This window comes from Cyprinus carpio, chromosome A23, assembly GCF_018340385.1.
Source record: "Cyprinus carpio isolate SPL01 chromosome A23, ASM1834038v1, whole genome shotgun sequence".
NCBI classification, from domain to species: domain Eukaryota; kingdom Metazoa; phylum Chordata; class Actinopteri; order Cypriniformes; family Cyprinidae; genus Cyprinus; species Cyprinus carpio.
The window spans coordinates 6,521,382-6,540,842 of NC_056594.1; the positions used below are offsets into that span (position 1 = coordinate 6,521,382).

Sequence of the window (19,461 nt, forward strand, 5' to 3'; positions counted from 1 at the left end):
GTGAGGTGAACACACACACACACATAGACACACACACACACACACGCATGCTTATCAGTGTTAGGAGTGTGCAATACTGGCAAAAAAAAAAGGGGGGGATTTTTTTCAGTAACGATGATTAAACTATATTTTTAGTGTGTTTTTATGCTGGTACCTTGGCTGGTTTAAACCTGTCGTGGATAAATATATATTACAATAAAACCACCAGTAGGTGGTGACAAGTCCCTGTGCTCGTCCGATATCGTGATCTGTCTGAATAGGTACTACATTTGAATTTGAACTTACTTCATTACCACTAAAAAGGTGCAATGTATATAATGTGAATATATGCAGTATGAATGAAAGTTGGATGTACGACATTCGCCATTTTGTTACTTTCACGTGACCCACCAGCGTCAGTTGCATTCATAAATGCATGCTTCAGAATCAAAATTCAATCAACATACAATCCAGTAACAAATCACATACTATATAACATATAATTATAAAATTTTCAAACTACTCTTTTGCTATACTGTTCTTCGCATACAGTATAGTAGCGCCTGTCTTAATGTGTGATTCATTCATTCAAACGATTCGTTCAGAATGGCTGATTCATTTAGAAACGAAACAAGAAACTGTCTTTATAAATTGGATCATTAAAACACTGACTCAAATGATTTGTTCAAAAACAGATTAATTCAAGAACAAAACAGTGCAGTGTTGCTCTGAAACGCACACAGATGTCCTGCTACAGCTCTGTTTTTTGAACTATTTTCAGTGGCGAAGCAACAGACACTATTGTGTGTAAAGTGTTACTCACTATACAGTATATTAACTTCTTGTTTGTTGAACTGTTGTACAGAATCAATTACATTTGCAATTGCATTCACGGGCAAGACATGTTTTTGTTTTGCAAAGTGAGTGACATACTCGATAATGTTAGCCCGCACATTGATGATAAATATTGCACACCTCTAATCAGTGTACATGTTGAATCACATGCTCGTAATAGAGCACACATGGACATTAGAGGAGGACTGAAGGAAATCTTCCCACCCATTTACCTCCTGTCTGGTTAGAGAGGTTAACGGCGTCTCGGTGGGCTGCTGTGGTGAAAGTTTAACAGGCTTATCTGTGGGTTAGGTAACAGATAAGAGCGTTTACACTGGCTCTGTCGACCACGGCTAAAGTGGGTCATGTTTCTGCTGTGTGCAAGCAGAGTCCTGTTACCACACTATGACACACGAGTCAAACGCTCAGCGCTGTGGGCGTCTGTGTCGTGCTTATGCTACATCTTCAGGCATATTAGAGGTTATGTTGTGTTAACTCTTATCTGTAATAGTCACGACTGACTTAACAAGGTAAAAAGAGGTTTTTACCTTGTTAAGTCAGTCGTGACTATTACTGTTGATCAAACCACCATCAAACCGAATCTGAGGATTACTTTTTTGGCATGTCATTACTTCAAATTATGGACTTATTGAGGAGAAGTGTGCTGTGCATTGATCAAACTTACATATTTCACCTGACGATAAATCTGACAAAAATACCATAGAATTAAATTGATGGAGAGAAACCACGCCATGCTGGTTTCGTCTGCCCAGACGCTGGTTTTCGTCTGGTTTCTCCCAAGGTTGTTTCTCCATTTCTGTCACCGATGGAGTTTTGGTTCCGTGCCACTATTGCCTTTGGCTTACTTAGTTGTGGACGCTTGACTGACTGCACAGACGCTATTGGAGGAAAGCTGAACTGCATGATGACATCACTGAATCATCAATGAACTGACTTTAGCTGGAAAACAAATCTTTGATATTGTGCTCTTGCATTATTGACAAACTATTTCCTGTTCCACACTGTAAAACTGCTTTGACACAATCAGTATTGTATAAAGTGCTATATAACTAAAGGTGACTTGGCTTGACTTAGAAACAAATATCATAAAGATGGGGCAAGCAACCAACTAGCAGCCACACAAAACACACTATCAACCACCTATAACATCATAGCAACCATAGCAATGACCAGCACATCATAGCATCCACCAAGAACAACCTAGCGACCACTTAGAACACCCTAGCAACCACTAAGAATACCCTAGCAACCACCAAGAAAAATGTGGCAACCATTCAGAACACTGTAGTAACCACATACTGTAGAACACCTTAATAACCATACAGCAGCACCCAGGCACCACCGGGAACATGCAAACTACCACCAAAACTAACTTAGCAACCATACAGAACACCTTAGCAACCATTCAAAACATCGTATAACCACCCAGAATAGCCCAGTTGCCATAAATCATCAGGCATCCATCCAGAACACTAAAGCAACCATCAAGAACAACCTAGCAACCATGCAACCACCAAGAATAGCCTAGCAACCATACAGAACACCCTAGCAACTGCATAGGCAAGTCGTAGATAGCATTTGCTGGTGGAACTTAACTTTGCAAGTTCTGAAATCTGTGTGTTTTTTGTAACTGCTTCAGCACTATAACTGTAACTTGAGAATGTGCCCCAGGACGGTTATTATTACGAAATCCACTTTGGCAAAGCTGATCTTTGGCAGGCTCTTAAGTGTTTCTCATTCTGCGGTTCTCTCTCTCTCTTTCCTCAGATCTCTGACATGTACTCTACCGTTTGTAAGACCCTGAAGAGGAAACACCAGCAGGGTCAAAGCCAGGAGGATAGCAGGCCGGCGGCCTCTGCTGCGTCCCAAGAGGTGGAGCGGGGCAGCACAGGCTGGCCTGCCCCCGGTGCTGCAGGGGAAGATTCATGGAGGAGATGCAGCTCCCAGGAGGAGCCCTGCTACGAACCTGTGGGTGAGAAGACGTGGCCCCGGGGCCTGGCACAAGAGTCAGACCCAGCCTACGCCACCATCGATTCCCACCGGAAACGGGAGAAGCTGGCCTGCAACACACTGAAGCCCAGAAAGAAACCCACACAGGGTCCGGGCAGAGCCATGACCTGCGAGAACTTTTATGAGACTATTGGCGACGTGAAGCAGGGAGCAAGCGCAGCGAGCACCACCACTATCTTTACCTTTAATGACGGCATGGAAATGTACGTTACGGGGCTATAAAACGCCTGACTTGAACCGACAAATTAAACACCTACAGAGGGGAAAAAAAACAAACTGCAGCCCTCTGGTTCTCACAAATGAAAAGATACACAGCCTACAGCTGCCAAACACACGCCAACCTACATAACCACACAACCAATGTATATTTATTCTTACCATAGGAGTGCACAATCAGTTGCAACACTCATGCAGACAAAATAAGACTGAATTGGCTGAACCAGGCCTGCAGCCGGGCTGTTTTTAGCTGACAGGCATGCTCACCAAATCCAGGGATCTAAACTGATTTTTCCATCATGCTACAGTTGCTAATGATAGTTTACTGCAGGATTAAAATCAATATGACTTTAAGACTCACTGTAGCAATCTGATTATACCAGCCAAAAGTTTAGAATAATTAAGATTTTTTATGCTTTTGAACACTGTTTTATTTTTAAAGAAGCCTCTTATGCTCACCAAGGCACCCAAATACATTAAAAACAGTAATATTGTGAAATATTATTACAATATGAAATGTTTTCCATTTGAATATTTTAAAATGTAATTTATTCCTGTGATGTGAAGCTGCATTTTCAGCTGTTGATAATAATTCTTGATCATCACATCATCATATTAGAATGATTTCTGAAGAATCATGTGACACTGAAGACTGGAGCAATGATGCTGAAAATTCAGCTTTGCATCACATGAATAAATTACATTTAAAATATATTGAAAACTGTTGTTTTAAATTGTAATAATTATTCACAATATTATAGTTTTACTGTATTTTTTTATTAATAATACAGCCTTGGTAAGCATAAGAAATGTTTTTTAAAAACATTTAAAAAATCTTGAATATTCCAAACGTTTGACAGGTAGTGTAAAATCACAATATACACACTGTCGGTCAGTCCCAATGCACATTAACACAGGGGGCACATGAAATGTCAGCTTATTCCCCGTCCCCTCCCGCTCTGAAAACACACCTGACTGGTTCTCTCAGCTTGAGATGGCCAGCCACCATCACAGTGTTAGTTTAGCTGAAAAACTTCTTGTTTTCCACCTTAAACATTCTGTATGCAGTCTGACAGTTTAGGTGGTGTACATACGGTCTGGTCATTTTGTCAGTACGCATGTAACTTACAGTCAGGCTCAGATGGAATCTGCAGGTATTTATTTATTTATTTATTTTGGCACTGAATTTGGAGAAGAATCTGCAGAATTATTTGTAATTGATTAAATATTGATAAAATGGGTTTAATGAAGCTACCTGGTTACCTGAATGCATTAGATACCATTATTATTATTTGCAATAAAATACATAGATAATAATAATATTTTGTATATGCACTAATGTTCAAAAGTTTAGGGTCTGTATGACTTCTTAAAAATGTTTTTAAGTCTCTTATGCACACCAAGGAAGCATTTTTTATTATTCAAAAATACAGTCAAAACAGCAATATTGTTAAATATTATTATGGTTTAAACTAATTTCTCTTTGAATATCTTTTAAAATACAATTTATTCCTTTTATAAAAAAAGCTGAATTTCTTTTTATTATTATTAGCAATGTTGAAAACAGTTGTGCTGCTTAATAATTTTGTGAAAACAATGATATATATATATTTAGGATTTTTTGATGAATAAAAGATTCAAAAGAACAGCATTTATTTGAAACAGAAATAGTTTGTAACATTATATTAGCTGAATAAAAGAATGGATTCCTTTAAAAAATATCTTACAGACTCCAAACATTTGAACAGTAGTGTGGGTATCTCTCTCTATTCAAATAATAACTAACGATTATTTATATATACAAATATTAAATAAAGAAACCTGCAAAATAATGAATCAACAATTTTGCAGAGCTTTCTGTGGGGTTTTTCGGGTGCAGATTCCATGTGAGCCTGTTTAAAGGTCACTTTATGGTTGTATAAGTGCATTAGCTCTTAAATTTCTTTTGATTTTTGGTTATTTTGTCTACAGCATGCCACTTCTGCCCAGTCTTTATATGTGTCAGGTAGTTTTAGTGATATGCCACTCGTTTCTCACAAGATTTGACATTTTTGAAATATTAACAGAATAGAAGGTAGAAAAAAAAAGCAAAACAAGGTTTTTCGGGATGCCTCAGCCTAGCTAGTCAACATGCCATTGTTAACATGAGAGTTTGTGAGGCTTGTGTGCTGGAACGTTGTGGCGTGCGTACAGAGGGCAATAAATGCTTCTAGTTTGGCCAGGGCCGCTCTTGATCCACTGTTCTCAGGTCAGTGTGTGCCAGCACTGCTCCCCGGCTCACTGGGCCTCCGGCTGGCTTCGCCGACAGCAGCATTTCATGGAGACAGTGTCCAAGGAAAACACAGCACAAGGCTTATAGTTGCTAGCAAATGTCTTTTGGAAGGACGTCTCATATTCTAGGCTGTCTGTGCGACTTGATCCTATTGTAAACAATGCCTTTCCCACATGCATTATGGGAGCTTGGATTAGGATCAGGGAAAATAATAGCACAATGGAGCAACCTCTGCAAGGGGAAACCATTCGAGATGATCCCCGAAGACTTCCGAGGGCCATCGGCATGAAATAAAACATCTCCAATGCATGGTTGGTGACTTTACTACACTGAGTATACTCAGCATATTCAGATCATTGAAGTCTGTTGGAGGGTTACAGGAAAGGCCCAGAGGAAAGGGATTTTGGGATTCGAGAGGGCCAAATTATCAGCTCAGGGATGGATAGATAGAGTTCACTAAGGATAAATAACCAAGATACTGTCCTCATCCATGTCACATGCAACCTCTGGTGAGAAACGTTGGGTTCGTCATGTCAGTTTTAATATATACCAAGATGAAAGATTTTTATGCCACTCTATTTTCTTATAAAACTGTATTGGTTAACTCGTTTCCACTTGTAGCAACGTGTTGAGAAAGCTACTATCACTGCCATTCTCGTGTTCCACTGTTCTGTTCAAGTAAAGGCTATTTAAACTATTTCCTTGCTCGCAATGCATGCTTCTGGAAACAAAAGCTCTCGTTTTTTCTTTATCCTCTCTGGTGCATCAGATATAATGTATAATTCATTCCCGTGCCTCTCACTAAAAGACATAGTGCCAAAAATAGGGAATACCAGTCACCAAATGGCAAGTGGAGACGCCACAGGCGGCTGCTGCTGAGAGGTTATGGATCTTCTCAGGGAGCACAAAGCACATATCTGGTCCAGGACTCATCCAAAACAGTGGGGATCTGGTCTCAAAGCAACTGTAGGCCCTCCCTGCCGTTATTAACATGTGTCCTTGAGATTTGACGTTTGCAATATTGAGGGAGGAAGTGTGCTCCACTTTAGCTTTAGTTTGGCGGTTCCTCCCACTTCTGAATCTGTCCTTCTAGCACAAGGCTTGCTATGTATTGCAGGGTTAATCGGTGCTTTTGATGTTGTCGCTTCTGAGAGAGGCTGGGAGAACCGATCGTCTGGCCGTGCATTGTTTTTAATGAAAACGAGATCTTTCAGGGTGTGATTTGTACAGGTTGCACAAGGGTTTATTGGTTTTTCAACCGTTTGTTCTTAAAGGAGGCGGAGAAATTACATGCCCGAAGTAAGATATTTATTGGCAAGTATGTAAATAAAATATCTATTAAAAATCCATCTGCTTGCATTCAACAGACTTATTGACTGACGTGATGCTTCTTATTCACTCAACCGTATGTGGTTAAACAAAAATGGACATTCTACCATAACAAAACAGACCAAATCGCATGTATATAGAGCGTACTGCAATGCAACATAACTATATTATAAAAGAAAAGCTCTGGTGTTGATGTTTTTAAAAGCAATGAAAGGTTTCTACTTCTGCTGTTTAGGTTGTATGTTGTGAAGTGTGTGCATTGTAACACTGCTTCCCCAGCATATGTCCTTGGCGTAACAGAATTTATGTGTGGTCCATCCAAAGTGTAACAGAGTATAGTGCAGGTGTGCCCAACCCTGCTCCTGGCGATCGACTGTCCAACAAAGTTCAGCTCCAACCCTAATCAAACACACCTGAAGCAACTAATTAAGGTCTTCATGCTCACTTAAAAATTAAAGGCAGGTGTGTTTGATTAGGGTTGAAGCTAAACAATGCAGGACAGTCGATCGCCAGGAGCAGGGTTGGGCACCCCTGGTATAGTGTATAAAGACAAAAAACAAACAAAAAAATCTGTTTAGTAATATTCTGTGCAAAAGATTGTAATGTTTTCTATAAAAAAAAAAAATCATTCATATGAATATTTGTTTTTACTTTTTTAATAAAGTTGCACCTTATGACTGGTTGTATATTTATAATACTACACCAAAATATAACACACATTTATATTTATATAAAAAAACTATATTAAAAAACTTCTTTTAATAAAGCCCTTTTCAGCCATCAAATGAAAAACTAAATAAAATGATCAATAAAGTTAATACATATAATAAAAAAAGAGTGTATTTTATCTCACAACTCAACATTTAAACTCAGAAATGTGAGATAAAAACGTACCTTTTTATTGTGTTGTGAAAAAAACAAAACAATTGAGAATACTGAGGAAAACAAATGTGAGTATTGGCAGTTTATATCTTGCAATTCTGAATTTTTTTCTCTCTCACAATTGTGAGATATAAACTTGGAATTGTGTGAAAAAGCTCAGAACCGTGAGATAAAAAGTCACAATTACCTGTTTTATTTTTCCTTTTTGTGCTGGAAACAGGCTTTAATAGTAAACAGTTTATAAGGTGGGAGAATGCATTATTAAGTCTTTGAAAATTTCTATTAAATTATTATCTATCGCACAAATACATACATTTCTAGAAGATCCACAAAATGAGCATCAAAAGTCAAACTCTTTGCTTGACATATTAAGTTTCGTGCATTATGAGAACTGCATATAGGATGGCGGTTTTGAAAACTATGCTGAAAAACAAAACTATTTTTTTTTTTTTTTTTTTTGCTGGTCTTGTCTGGTTTAGGGTGGTCTCCAGGCCTAGACATCTGTTGCTCAGCTGTTTACCTGATCTCCCTGTCTGACCGGCTGAAAATGCCTGAAACCCCTTTAAAACTGAAAGGCCAACTAAAACCAGCAAACCAGTTCAGGCTGGTTTGAGATGTTGTTTTTTTTTCTTCAGCAGGGAAACTCGCTTGAATGCTCATTAACAGTATTTCCCAGTTATGTTTGTGTTCATATGTGTTCCACAAGTTATTTTTTAATGATTTGTTTCGCCGTACAGAGACATTCAAGCTGAGAATCTATTCGTTTTAGAAAGTGCGTCAATTTTTACCGGTGTTTTTTCTCTCTTCCTCTCTGTCTGTACCGGCCGGCAAACCATCGAGACACACCTCCTAAACTCGAGAGAAAAACCATTCCGACGTTTCCCGAACGACCAATCAGCTGCAGATCTGCGATGGCCGCGTGCCTAAATAGAATGTTTATGTACGCCGAGAGCCAATCAGAATCAATGAGGGGCGGGGCCGAGCGAACCTCGCCTGGCTGCACGCGCAGGATAGAGTGGGCGTGGCGTCGGGCTCAGCGAGAGAGAAAAGCAAAACAATCATTTTTATCCCTTTTGACCGGCTGCTTTTAGGGTCCGTAGTGAAATACACTCTCGACAGGGAGTCGTAGTCTACACAATACTGTTAAATGCATCTTATGCTCAGCACTAAAATCTTCCGAGCGCTGGTGATTTTGCTTTAGTCAGATTTGATCCAGGGTGAGAATGACTTCCAAGCGGCTCCTCGAGCAGCCTCGAGCCGGCGACAGCACGCGTGAAGGGGGCTGCGCCGCGCACCGCGAGTCGGTCACCGGGAAAGCGTTCAAAACACACGCGCTGCATGAAGGTGCACTAAGAAACTTTGGCAAGGAGATCTCTCCAAATGGACATTATTATACCCCAACGAGAGAGCGGCACTACATTCATAAGAAGGTAACGTTAAGTGATGCATGCTCATTTAAGATTTGCATGCACTTACTTTTTATTATTATTATTATTAATTATTTATTTTTTATGACAGTTCGCTGCATTTATAAAAAAGTCAGATCGATAGTAACGGTGCAGTCATGCAACGGCAGCTCTGCATTTCGATTAAAACTCAAGTCTGCATGGAGAGACTGCTTGTGGATTAAATGCAATCTCATTTAATCGTTGCAGTTACACTGTTGTCTGTGTTAACTGTTTTGCACGTATTTTAAGATGGCGACTTAACTTGCATGTTCAAAGTTTAAAGAAAAAAAAAGGCAGGGGGTTGGTACATTTAACCGAGTCACCCCTCCCCCATAGAGTCTCTGCCGCGAGCTGAAGCCGGTGGAAGAGTTTGTTTTCACAGGAACGAGGTTTAGTGTTTCCTCTTGTGATGGCTTTACTGATTAAAAACGAGTGTTTCCATATGTAACTTACGTCGTGTTTATTATTATATTGACAGTTGGTTTGAGCGTCGTTTATGGGTGAAGTAACCATGAGCGTCGTTCAGAGCCTTCAGAAGCGCGACACGCCCCCTTCCGCGAGGACGCGTCAGAATACTGTATCTGCTGTGCTGCGGGCCGCAACGCGACGCTGCCTGTGCTGCGGCACATGCATGAGCGCAATGTTTTGGGGGCGTGCGTGCATTTATTAAATGCCATTTAAGCTATCGGGAAGTAACTTACAACATATTTTGCATTTCTGTTTGTTTATTTTTTAAGTGAAAATAGTACTTGGTATTAAAGTTATGCATGTTAAAAGTGAGTAATAACCACTGATCTATAATAGAGAACGTTTATAGATCAGTGGTGATAATTCATTATTTAATATGGCACATCAGGAATGAGGAGGCTAGTAGGCTGGTATAGACAGTTATAATACCAACTGAGAGGATGCTTCGTTAATTCAAGAATAAATGTCAAATTTAATCTTCGGCCCTAGATTTTAGATAAAGAGCATTCAATATTGTAGTTTTGTTGCTTTTAGTCCATGTTTGTTAGGTTTGAGCATAGGCTACATTACATACACTCCTCAGGTTTGAGCATACAGTGGGTTTAACACAAACTGGGAGTTCAATTAATTGATTTTGTGTTTCCAAAGGTCTCAGAAATCTGCATGTTTATCAATAAAAAGAAGTTATTGAGGGGTGAAGTATAATGTGCATATATTAATGTTAATGTATTATTCATATAATAATTTAATAATTTTATTGTTTTTTTCTTTTGGCCCCTTTGGAAGTTTGCTGAGATTTCCTGTCATAGATCTTACTTGTTTTTACTAAAATTTTAGTTCAGTTTTAGTAATTTTGTTGTGTTTTAGTAATTTTATATATGTGTGTGTGTGTGTGTGTATCAGTTTATATTTTTTCTTTTTTCCCCACTTTTATTTTAATTTCAAGTAACATAATTTATTTATTTATTTATTTTTTGGTTTTAGTTTTAGTTAAGTATAATAACCCTGGAAAGTGGTTCAACAGTATTAATGACTCAGGATCTCAGACTATGCAATATTTTATCCAGTAAAATGTTCTCCAGAAAAAAATGTCTCTAATATCACCTCTTATTGATTAGCAGTAGCAAATCATGATTCACATTTGGCTTTTTAAAGAAGGGCCCTTCAGCATGTCCAGTTCCAACTTTCGGTTTTAACATGGAGAGAAAACTGTGCTTGTCAATCATTTTCTTTAGGTCTATGAACAACTATCATAAATAATGTTACCAAGATAATATTACTATGTGGCTAAAACCGAATTAAATTTTTGTTTAATTTCCTTCTTGGACAGATGTCCCAACTGATAAACCAAAATTATATGACTAATTTTACTGTTTTCAGTTTGCATGTGGCAGAGAGGACGACGAACAGAGCTCAGGTGGGGTCCTTAAACATGGCTGCCCTGCTCATCGCCTGATCCTGAATGGCTTCAGGCTACAAGACCAAACCCACATGGAGGCCCGGAGCCCAGTGAGAGGGCCAGGGGAGCCAGGGTGTCGCCTGCCGTCTCCCGAGACACCGCGCCCACACACGTCCTCCATCATCCCCGTCCCACATGACAGGTCAGTTCTGATAGTTGTCGCCAAACTCAGCCCATCACTGATATAGTAGTTATGTTAATGCATAAGCATTCAGTGTGTGTTGTGTGCAAATATACACTACTAGTCAAAAGTTTGGGCACTTTTACTAAGTCTCATCTCATTCCCAGATTGCACCCTGTGCAGTTAGTAAATAACTCCATACTTTCAAAACTTTTGTGTTTTTTAGTAGTTGTGATTACTTTTCTATTATTTCAAAAAGTGGACAATTGCTGCAGTCGGATTTTGGAAGTAAAAACCATTTAATTTTCTCCAGATGGAAATTGATTTTTAACAATAACTCATAAAGCCTTTTGAGACAGGCCTACTGTGAGTTTCAGGGTTGTTGATTGATGGTATCTGCTTTTGTTGAAGCCATTGATTTGCATTATTTCAACTTATTTTATAATAATTGTGTTTAACAGCTGAATTTGTGATGAAAAACTACATTACCCATGATGCTGTTCAGAAATTCTACCAATCAGAGAGTCCTGACAGACAGATTGCGCCAAACAAAGCTATGCAGGGAAAAGCTATACTGTCAATACACCTGAATATTAGTATACTGTATATATAAGCACATTTTGCAGTAAACTTAAAATATAGTTTCTACTGGTATAATCAACAATAGTTTTATGTTTCTCCATCATTTTTTAATTGATTGTTTTTCGCAATGCATCATGGGATTGTAGTTCTTTCCCTCACTAAAGCTGTTAAGTTCAGTCTTGTACATTTATCTTTTTGTTTGATTTTCAAATACATTTTTGCTTCTGATGTAAGTTTGAAACGCTGTGTTTTACCTTCGGTTCATGGCTTATAACTCTTTAAAGAAGACTGAAAAAGTGGGCAGGCACTAATGCATTAATGAGTAGTTGTGTCCAAACGTTTGAATGGCAGTATAGTTTAGTTTGTTATAGTTATTCACATGCAGTAGAGTAAGTTAATCTGTGTTGAATTCACGCAAACCAGGCCTGAGGGAAACATTAAAGACTTGAATCATGAGTCATAGATCTCACTGGTACTTCCACTGATTTGATTGTCAAGTTTTTTTCTAGGTTTAATGGCTCATTCTTTGTAAAAGTGGAATGAAGTGTTGCTTGATCAGACATGTTTTAATCTGTTCATTGGTTAAACTGTCATTCAGCTTGCTTGCATTCAATTGCTTACAAGCCTTTATGGTGAACTGCATCAACTTAAAGGGGACATAACACACAGTTTCTGCCGATCTCGTGTTAATCTTGAGTAATATTGTATCTTTCATATCTCCGAAGAGTCTTTAGTTTTATCAGATTATAGAAGAAGGATACAGCTTTACGATTCTCTCAGAGAACAGCTGAGCTCCTGGAGGCGTGACGTGGGCGGAGCTAAAGAGTCACGAGCACTTACGCACTGATTGCCAACAAAACACAGAAATTTGATGCAGTTTTATTTACCGCCTGCTGTTCCGACCAAGCGGCAACCTCCCACTCTCTCTCGTGAGGCCAACACGGAAGTGACTTAAACTGCAATTCATCAACTGGCCGCTTGAGGCTGGCAGCAAAAGGGAGTCAGTCCCATAGACTCCCCATGTTAAAATCCCCAACTTTACAGCAGAAAAAAACATGTTTACAGCCTGGTTCAAAAAATTGTTTTTGTCTATATTGCTAATTTTGCCCTTCATGACAACTGTGAGGGGGGTGAATTTTTTTTATAACTCATCCGTTTAAATTATAATAAGCCTTAAAGTTCTGCATAATTAAGGGCGTGGCCACTTGAGTGACAGGTGGATTGTGATAGGTGGGCGTGGTTTCAGCAACCAGCTCCCGCTTTTTTGGCCATTTTCGATTATCTGGGAGTGACGCGTGGTGACGTGCTGCTGAGATAGCGATGGTCGGCTCCGCCCACTTTAGGCTTCAAAAACGCTCTTCGGAAACCTACGTGTGACGTCAAGGACACTACGTTCATGTTTTTTACAGTCTGTGGTTCCAACCCATGACTGGGATCTTTTATAGCTGGGACCGCTCCATCTTTCAATATCAAACCATGTGCAAATCCAGCGTCAAACTGGGCCTTGTTTATAAAACATTCATCATTGAAAAGAAGGGGAAAAAAGCACACACATGCGCGAAACTCCGTTGCTGTCCTGGAGAAACAAACTGCATCCGCTGTTAATGTAACGCTGGGTTCTTTAGGAAGCTGAACAAGGTTATCTTTCCCTCACAACCAAAAACACACTTCTTTGGAGACATTCTTCTCGAGCAAGTCCTGTGCAGGGCTGCTGATGACTTCTGTAACCCCTGATGGACTGCTCTCGCTCTCGCTCTGGTTGATCTGTGTGCGCTCTTCCAGGATAAGAGCCCATAAAAGGAATTCCACCCTTCATGACGTCATACAGGGCCATGCTCGGAAAAAAAATTCCGAAACTTACTCGAACACGGAACGAGTATATTTGGTACAGAAAGACGTGCCAAATATACGTCCAACTCCATTTTTGAAACTTTAGCCATGTTTAGCATGAGAATCCAACTCTTTAACAGTGTAAATAACTCAGAATGCATGAAATAACATTAGACCCCCCTTTAAGTTCCTAAAACATTCTTAGAACAGAAGTTACATTGAGTGTCTTGCAGTCAGTGGCTTTTTCACCTCTAACATGACCCTCAGCATACCAGAGGCTGATAGCAATAATATAATAGCACAGGATGGCGTGGAGGAGACAGACAGGCTGCTCGGTCAGCGCTCAGTCTCTGTTTATGCAACCTTCCTTTTTGGCGTGTTTATGAGGAATGTCTGATCAAATGTAGCATTCTGTCTCTGTTTCTGTCTTGTTTTCTTTTCTGTTTGTTGTCTTTCATACTCTCATTCTTTCATGCCCATCACTTTTTTATTCTTTCTTAAATCATATTCATCCCAAATACATCTATGTGAATAGTTTACCCGTAATAACCCTGTCATCATTTACTCGTCCTCATGTGAGTAAAAAAGAAGAGAGTCATGCAAACGATTTTTGGGTGAACTATGCTGTTCAAGGACACATTACCAATCCAGACCAGGTTGATTATTAAACGAGACTGAATCTTGGGGCTGAAAGTTGTTTAAGAGATATGTGCACAAACCATAATCAGCATAGGTAAATGTCAGTTTTGAATCAATGTGTGTGCGTGGGATGTTTTTCAGAGTATGAATTGACAATGTATTTGTGTGTGTTTAACTAAATGTGCCGATATAGCAAGTTCAGGCAAATTACTTTGACTTTATTTACAATAAGGCTTTTATATTACTCACTGAATTTATGACATAGCACTCAGTACATGTTCATATAACGTTCGTCCCAAATCGCACACTTATGCACTATTCTATAACGAAGAAAAAGTGCACTTTAAATACATGAATGATGCACTTAAATAACTGAAAAAATGAAGTGTGGAATGTTGGACACTTCATGCACTCAGCTGTCACAGCTTTAATTATGTAGCGAAGTAATGTATTTTTATAATTCATACTCTACATGGTTGAATACTTATTGCATAAGTACATAGTGTATAAGTGCATAGCGTATAGTGCATCATTTGGGATGCAGCTATAGTCTTTTCTGAGCAAGTTTCCTCAACACTCCCCCTGTCTGCCATTGGTTAGCTAAACAGATAGCCCCACCCCAAACTTATGCCATTGGTTGAGCTGTTGCTGCGTCAGTCTTGTCGAGATTAAACAAGTTAAACAAACAGAGCAATGTTTTGATAGCACCACAAACTTTGCATATTAAACTAGGATAGAAGTATTTTAAAATAAAAAAATTATACGTGTTACCTTTAATTTGCATTTTTGATTTTTAAAAATTTGTCTAAAGGGATTTATTGTGCCACTCTGTCAGTAAAAAAGTATTGTAGCAATAACTGTGAAGCTACAGTTGTTGCTTTGTGTTTCTACATGATCAGTGTGGGCTTGATTTTAATTTTAAATGATAACCTGGATCTCATTCTCCCTAAGGGTTTGTAAATTTATGCAAAACTCTCAGATATGCAGGCAAATGGTCCCTTCTCTGCAGTGTTACAGTGAGAAAAGCTGATGTTTGTGAGATAAATCCAACACAAGCTTTATCTGTCGTGTTTTATGACTCCTCCATGAGTCTTTTATGTTTTTCACCTTCGGCACTCTATCTCTGCTGTATACATCTGTCACATTGCTGTCTTTTATGTGTGTTTATATGTGCTTGGCAGGTATCTTATGGTTTTATGGTCCAAAGCTATAGACAGAAAACAATTACTGTGCATAAATGTAAGTTATCATTATAATATGCATATTAATATTAAATGTTAGTTCATTGTCTACAATGGTTTTAATCAAGCAAACAAAAAAGAAAATGAAGATCAAAAAGAGGTTAAAAGTGCCACTTATCTATCAATGTAATGCATTAATACAAATAATATTAAAGACTTTTGCTTTAAAAAATTATGCAAAATACTACAGCGAAGCAGAATCATTAATGAATTGTATTGGTTTTGAACCCAGTTCTTTCATTTTACATATAAGGAAATTTGCCCATTAATGTTATTAACTCTAAGACATGCTTTTTCTTTTTTGGCCATTGAAATAAATCTCTGTTAGTTACACCCAGTTTTAAATTGGCTATATTGTATTGCACACATTGTTCTCATGTTGAGGTATTCTTGAGTGCAGGAACTGCAACACCTTTTTGCAAATGTGACCATACACTTCTTGAGTAGCTCTACACACATTAGTCTTTCATTGACATGTTCAGGCTTGCCTGACAAATCAGTAAAAAGTCACTGCTTTACACTGTGGCTGATAGGTCACACTGGCAGCAAGTCAACGCTTGAATCTATTCTTCCCTTATCAGCGTTCATCTAAAGCATACTGAGAGACAAAAGCCAAGGTGGAAGACCAGCAGACTGAAACCCTCGCTTTTTAAACCTTTCTTGTATCTGCTTGTGCGAGCCTTTGAAATAAACTTCAAGATAAGGTGAAGTCAGCATTGAGGTTTCATATGAACAAGTCCAGTCATGTGGTCACCTTGATCTTATGGCATTCAGAAAGAACAATGCTTCATGAACTTCCTGTGCATCCGTTATTGCATAATTCTTTTACAGCAGAAATAACTAATAATTTGCATAATGTCAGCCCTCTATCAGTCATAGACCCAAGTCATAGTTTATTGAAAATATAGTTTTAAAGTATAATAAACTGCAAACGTTTGTCATCAGTATTGTAGAAAAATCCCATATATCCAATAATATTCTTGTAAAATCCCATAAAATCCCCTGTATCTCAAAATGCAATGCTACTTTAATCAGAAGTGATGTCAGTTATCTTTTTCCTTACTTATTAAGGAAATTATTGGATTGAACCGCTATTTTTTTTTACATAGAAATGTATGTGACAACAATATCGTATACTATTAGTTATAAAATGCTGTTACACATATGAATATTGTTTCAAATACCATTTTTATATATGCTAACCTTCAAAAGTTTGAGATTTCTTTAAAATAATTAATACTTCTTTTAAGCAAAGGTGTATAAAATTTATTTTTTTAAGGGACAATAAAAACATTTCTAATGTTACCAAAAAACTTTGGAACTTTCTATTAATCTAAGAATCTTGAAAAATATATAAATGTCATGGTTTCCACAAAAACATTAAGCAGCAAGATTGTTTTCTTAAGCAGCATATGAGAATGATTTCTGAAGGATCATGTAACACTGAAGACTGGAGTAATGATGCAGAAAATTCAGCTTTACATCACAGAAATAAATTACATTTTACAATATATTCAAATGGAAAAACATTATTTTGTAAAAATATGCAAAATATTAGATTTTTTTTTTTTTTGCAGTGTTTTTGATCAAATAAGAGACTAAAGTACTAATGAAATATATGTTCTGTATTCTTAAAAGATTTGAATATGTATGGTGTCACACATACTCAGACTGAAGACTATAGACGAAAGTAACATTGTGCAGTTGGGTTTTTTTGACATGAACTACAATAATGACTTTCTTTATAATTAATCACACTAATAGCCACGTTAAACTGACTCGCAGTGTTTACAGAAGAGGTCAGAGCATCTGTAGTTCCAGCTTACTGACTTTCTTACTCTGAACCTCTCAGTGGGTCATGACCTCTGCTCTCAAAATCTATGGCGTCAAAGGCCCCCTCGTATAAGAGCCACAGGAATGACTCATGTGTTCATGTCAACCAGCACGTATATCTCTTGTCTGGCCAACCAGCAAGCCGTTAATATGAAGCAAACCAAAGGGTGAGTGGGAGGCATTTCTTTCTCCATCTGTCACTCACCTACAGCGTTCCTTTGGCTTGCCCAAGCACACAGAGCTTAAGGTGAAACTGTGACCACTTGAGAAGGACATGCGCCTTTGTGCCTCAATTTGAAACCTGTTATTAACTTCTGTTATGACTCGTTGTGTTGATATTATCAGAAGCCGCAACAGATAACAGTGTAAGTCGGCGTGCTCATGTTATGGAGCGGAGGATGAGCGTCTGTGAAACTGAAGAGAGGAACCAAAACTTCCAGATGATATTTGAGGGGACGTGCTTCGGATGCTTGCAGTTTAATTGGCTGCTTTGTTCCGCATCTGGAAAAGGGAAACAGAGGATTGAGGACTCGTCATATTTTTAGTTCTTTCCCTTTGACATGATCTTATGAAGGTTTTTTTAGTATTGTGAAAGTACCACATTTAGGTCTTGTTTGAATGAAATCAGCCTTTTTTACTTTGTTAATCCTTGCTGACTTTTTTATTTTTATTTTATCTTTGTTATCTTTATTAAAAATACATAACCTTATCTTCCTTTGAAACATCTTTCCTTAACCCCTGACATCATCAGGCCACTCTATGGCTATGTGATAATGTTAAACAACCAACAAATAGCTAGGAATTCGGTCTACTTATCACAATTGAATCAGAAAAAAAAAAGTGAAATTATATCATGATTCACTTGGAAAAATGTCACATATGGAATGTGTTGCGAGAAGCATTTCACAATGACTTTAACATTCATATCATGATCTAAATGGGCAGTCATAGCAGCCTGATGCCTCAATACATGATTGGATTTCATCATGATTTTCTAGGGAAAGGACTCTGATTTCAACTACATACTGTGTCTGTATCAAGCCATGTCAGTCATACTGAACATATTCCAAAAGGTTTTCTTTGTATGTGTGTATATATGTGACCCTGGACCACAAAAGCAGTCTTAAGTCGCCGGGGTATATTTGTAGCAATAGCCAAAAATACATTGTATGGGTCAAAATTACTTTTTATTTTATGCCAAAAATCATTAGAGTATTAAGTAAAGATCATGTTCCATGAAGATATTTTGTACATTTCCAACCGTTAATATATCAAAACATAATTTTTGATTAGTAATATGTATTGCTAAGGACTTCATGTGGACAAATTTAAAGGTGATTTTCTCAATATTTATATATTTTTTTTGCACCCTCAGATTCCTGATTTTCAAATAGTTGTATCTCAGCCAAATATTGTCCTATCCTTACAAACCATACATCAATGTGAAGATCATTTATTCAGCTTTCAGATGATGTATAAATCTCAATTTCGAAAAATTGACACTTAAGACTGGTTTTGTGGTCCAGGGTCACATATGTGAATGTTTTGTTTGTTGCATTATTGCATTGCATAATCTAACATTCACTTTAAGTTCATCTTTAAATATAATAATAATTTAAGAACACATTTTATAACACTTGTAATCTCAAAAATGTTGTTATGCCAAAATTCATACAATTAAAAATGATTCTTTAGAGTTTTTAGTGGGGGTTTCTGTATTTATTTAGACAAAATAGTATATTGTTTTAATATCAGATGTGTAATGGTTATCATACATAACATGAAATGATTATCTGCTTATTGGTATTGACCAGAATCCTTATAGTATATTGAAATTATTCTTCTATAGCAGTTTTACTTGAAAAAAATTATTTTACAGTTAGTGGCACAATTTAGCAGTTATAGGAAGCTCCTGAAGGACCCAAGAGAATGTGATATGTGACACTTATTCCAGATTCAGAAAATCATTTTAGTTCACCATCAATATACAACAACATGGAAATTGTCTAAACCTAAGTTCCTGTCTAAGTAAGATAGGGATCAAAACAAGCCCATTTTAATCTTCAGTAAAATAAGACATGTCTGTTCAACAAAAGTGATTTAATGGCCTCATTGCATGCCTGCACTACACACACACACACACACACAAAAACTGTTAACTGCTGCCATTCAACTGGACCATCTGAAAAATCCCTATTATTCTGTTACTTTGGATCGCCCGTTTTGTTTTTATATAATAGCGGATACTTACGCAATTAATGCTGCCCGAGGGAATCGCTCAGTACTTTTAAAGCAGT

General features: G+C 37.7%; 2 protein-coding genes across 3 annotated transcripts in view; both read left to right on the top strand.

The window, feature by feature from the left end:
• Nucleotides 1–3,765, top strand: part of LOC109095959 — a 46,511-nt gene extending 42,746 nt beyond the window's left edge. Inside the window, exon 7 of the mRNA XM_042712782.1 lies at nt 2,602–3,765. Coding sequence (XP_042568716.1) covers nt 2,602–3,066 — 465 coding nt within the window. The 3' untranslated portion in view covers nt 3,067–3,765. The remainder of the gene's footprint in view (nt 1–2,601) is intronic.
• A 4,793-nt stretch (nt 3,766–8,558) lies between these two features.
• The window catches only part of LOC109101288 (zinc finger protein 704-like), a 49,230-nt gene continuing 38,327 nt past the window's right edge, over nt 8,559–19,461 (top strand). The window contains exons 1-2 of one of the 2 annotated variants that reach the window (XM_042712784.1): nt 8,559–8,973; nt 10,840–11,060. In XM_042712784.1, the coding sequence (XP_042568718.1) occupies nt 8,767–8,973; nt 10,840–11,060 (428 nt within the window). In that variant the 5' untranslated portion in view covers nt 8,559–8,766. The remainder of the gene's footprint in view (nt 8,974–10,839; nt 11,061–19,461) is intronic. The other variant, XM_042712785.1, reaches the window with a different exon arrangement.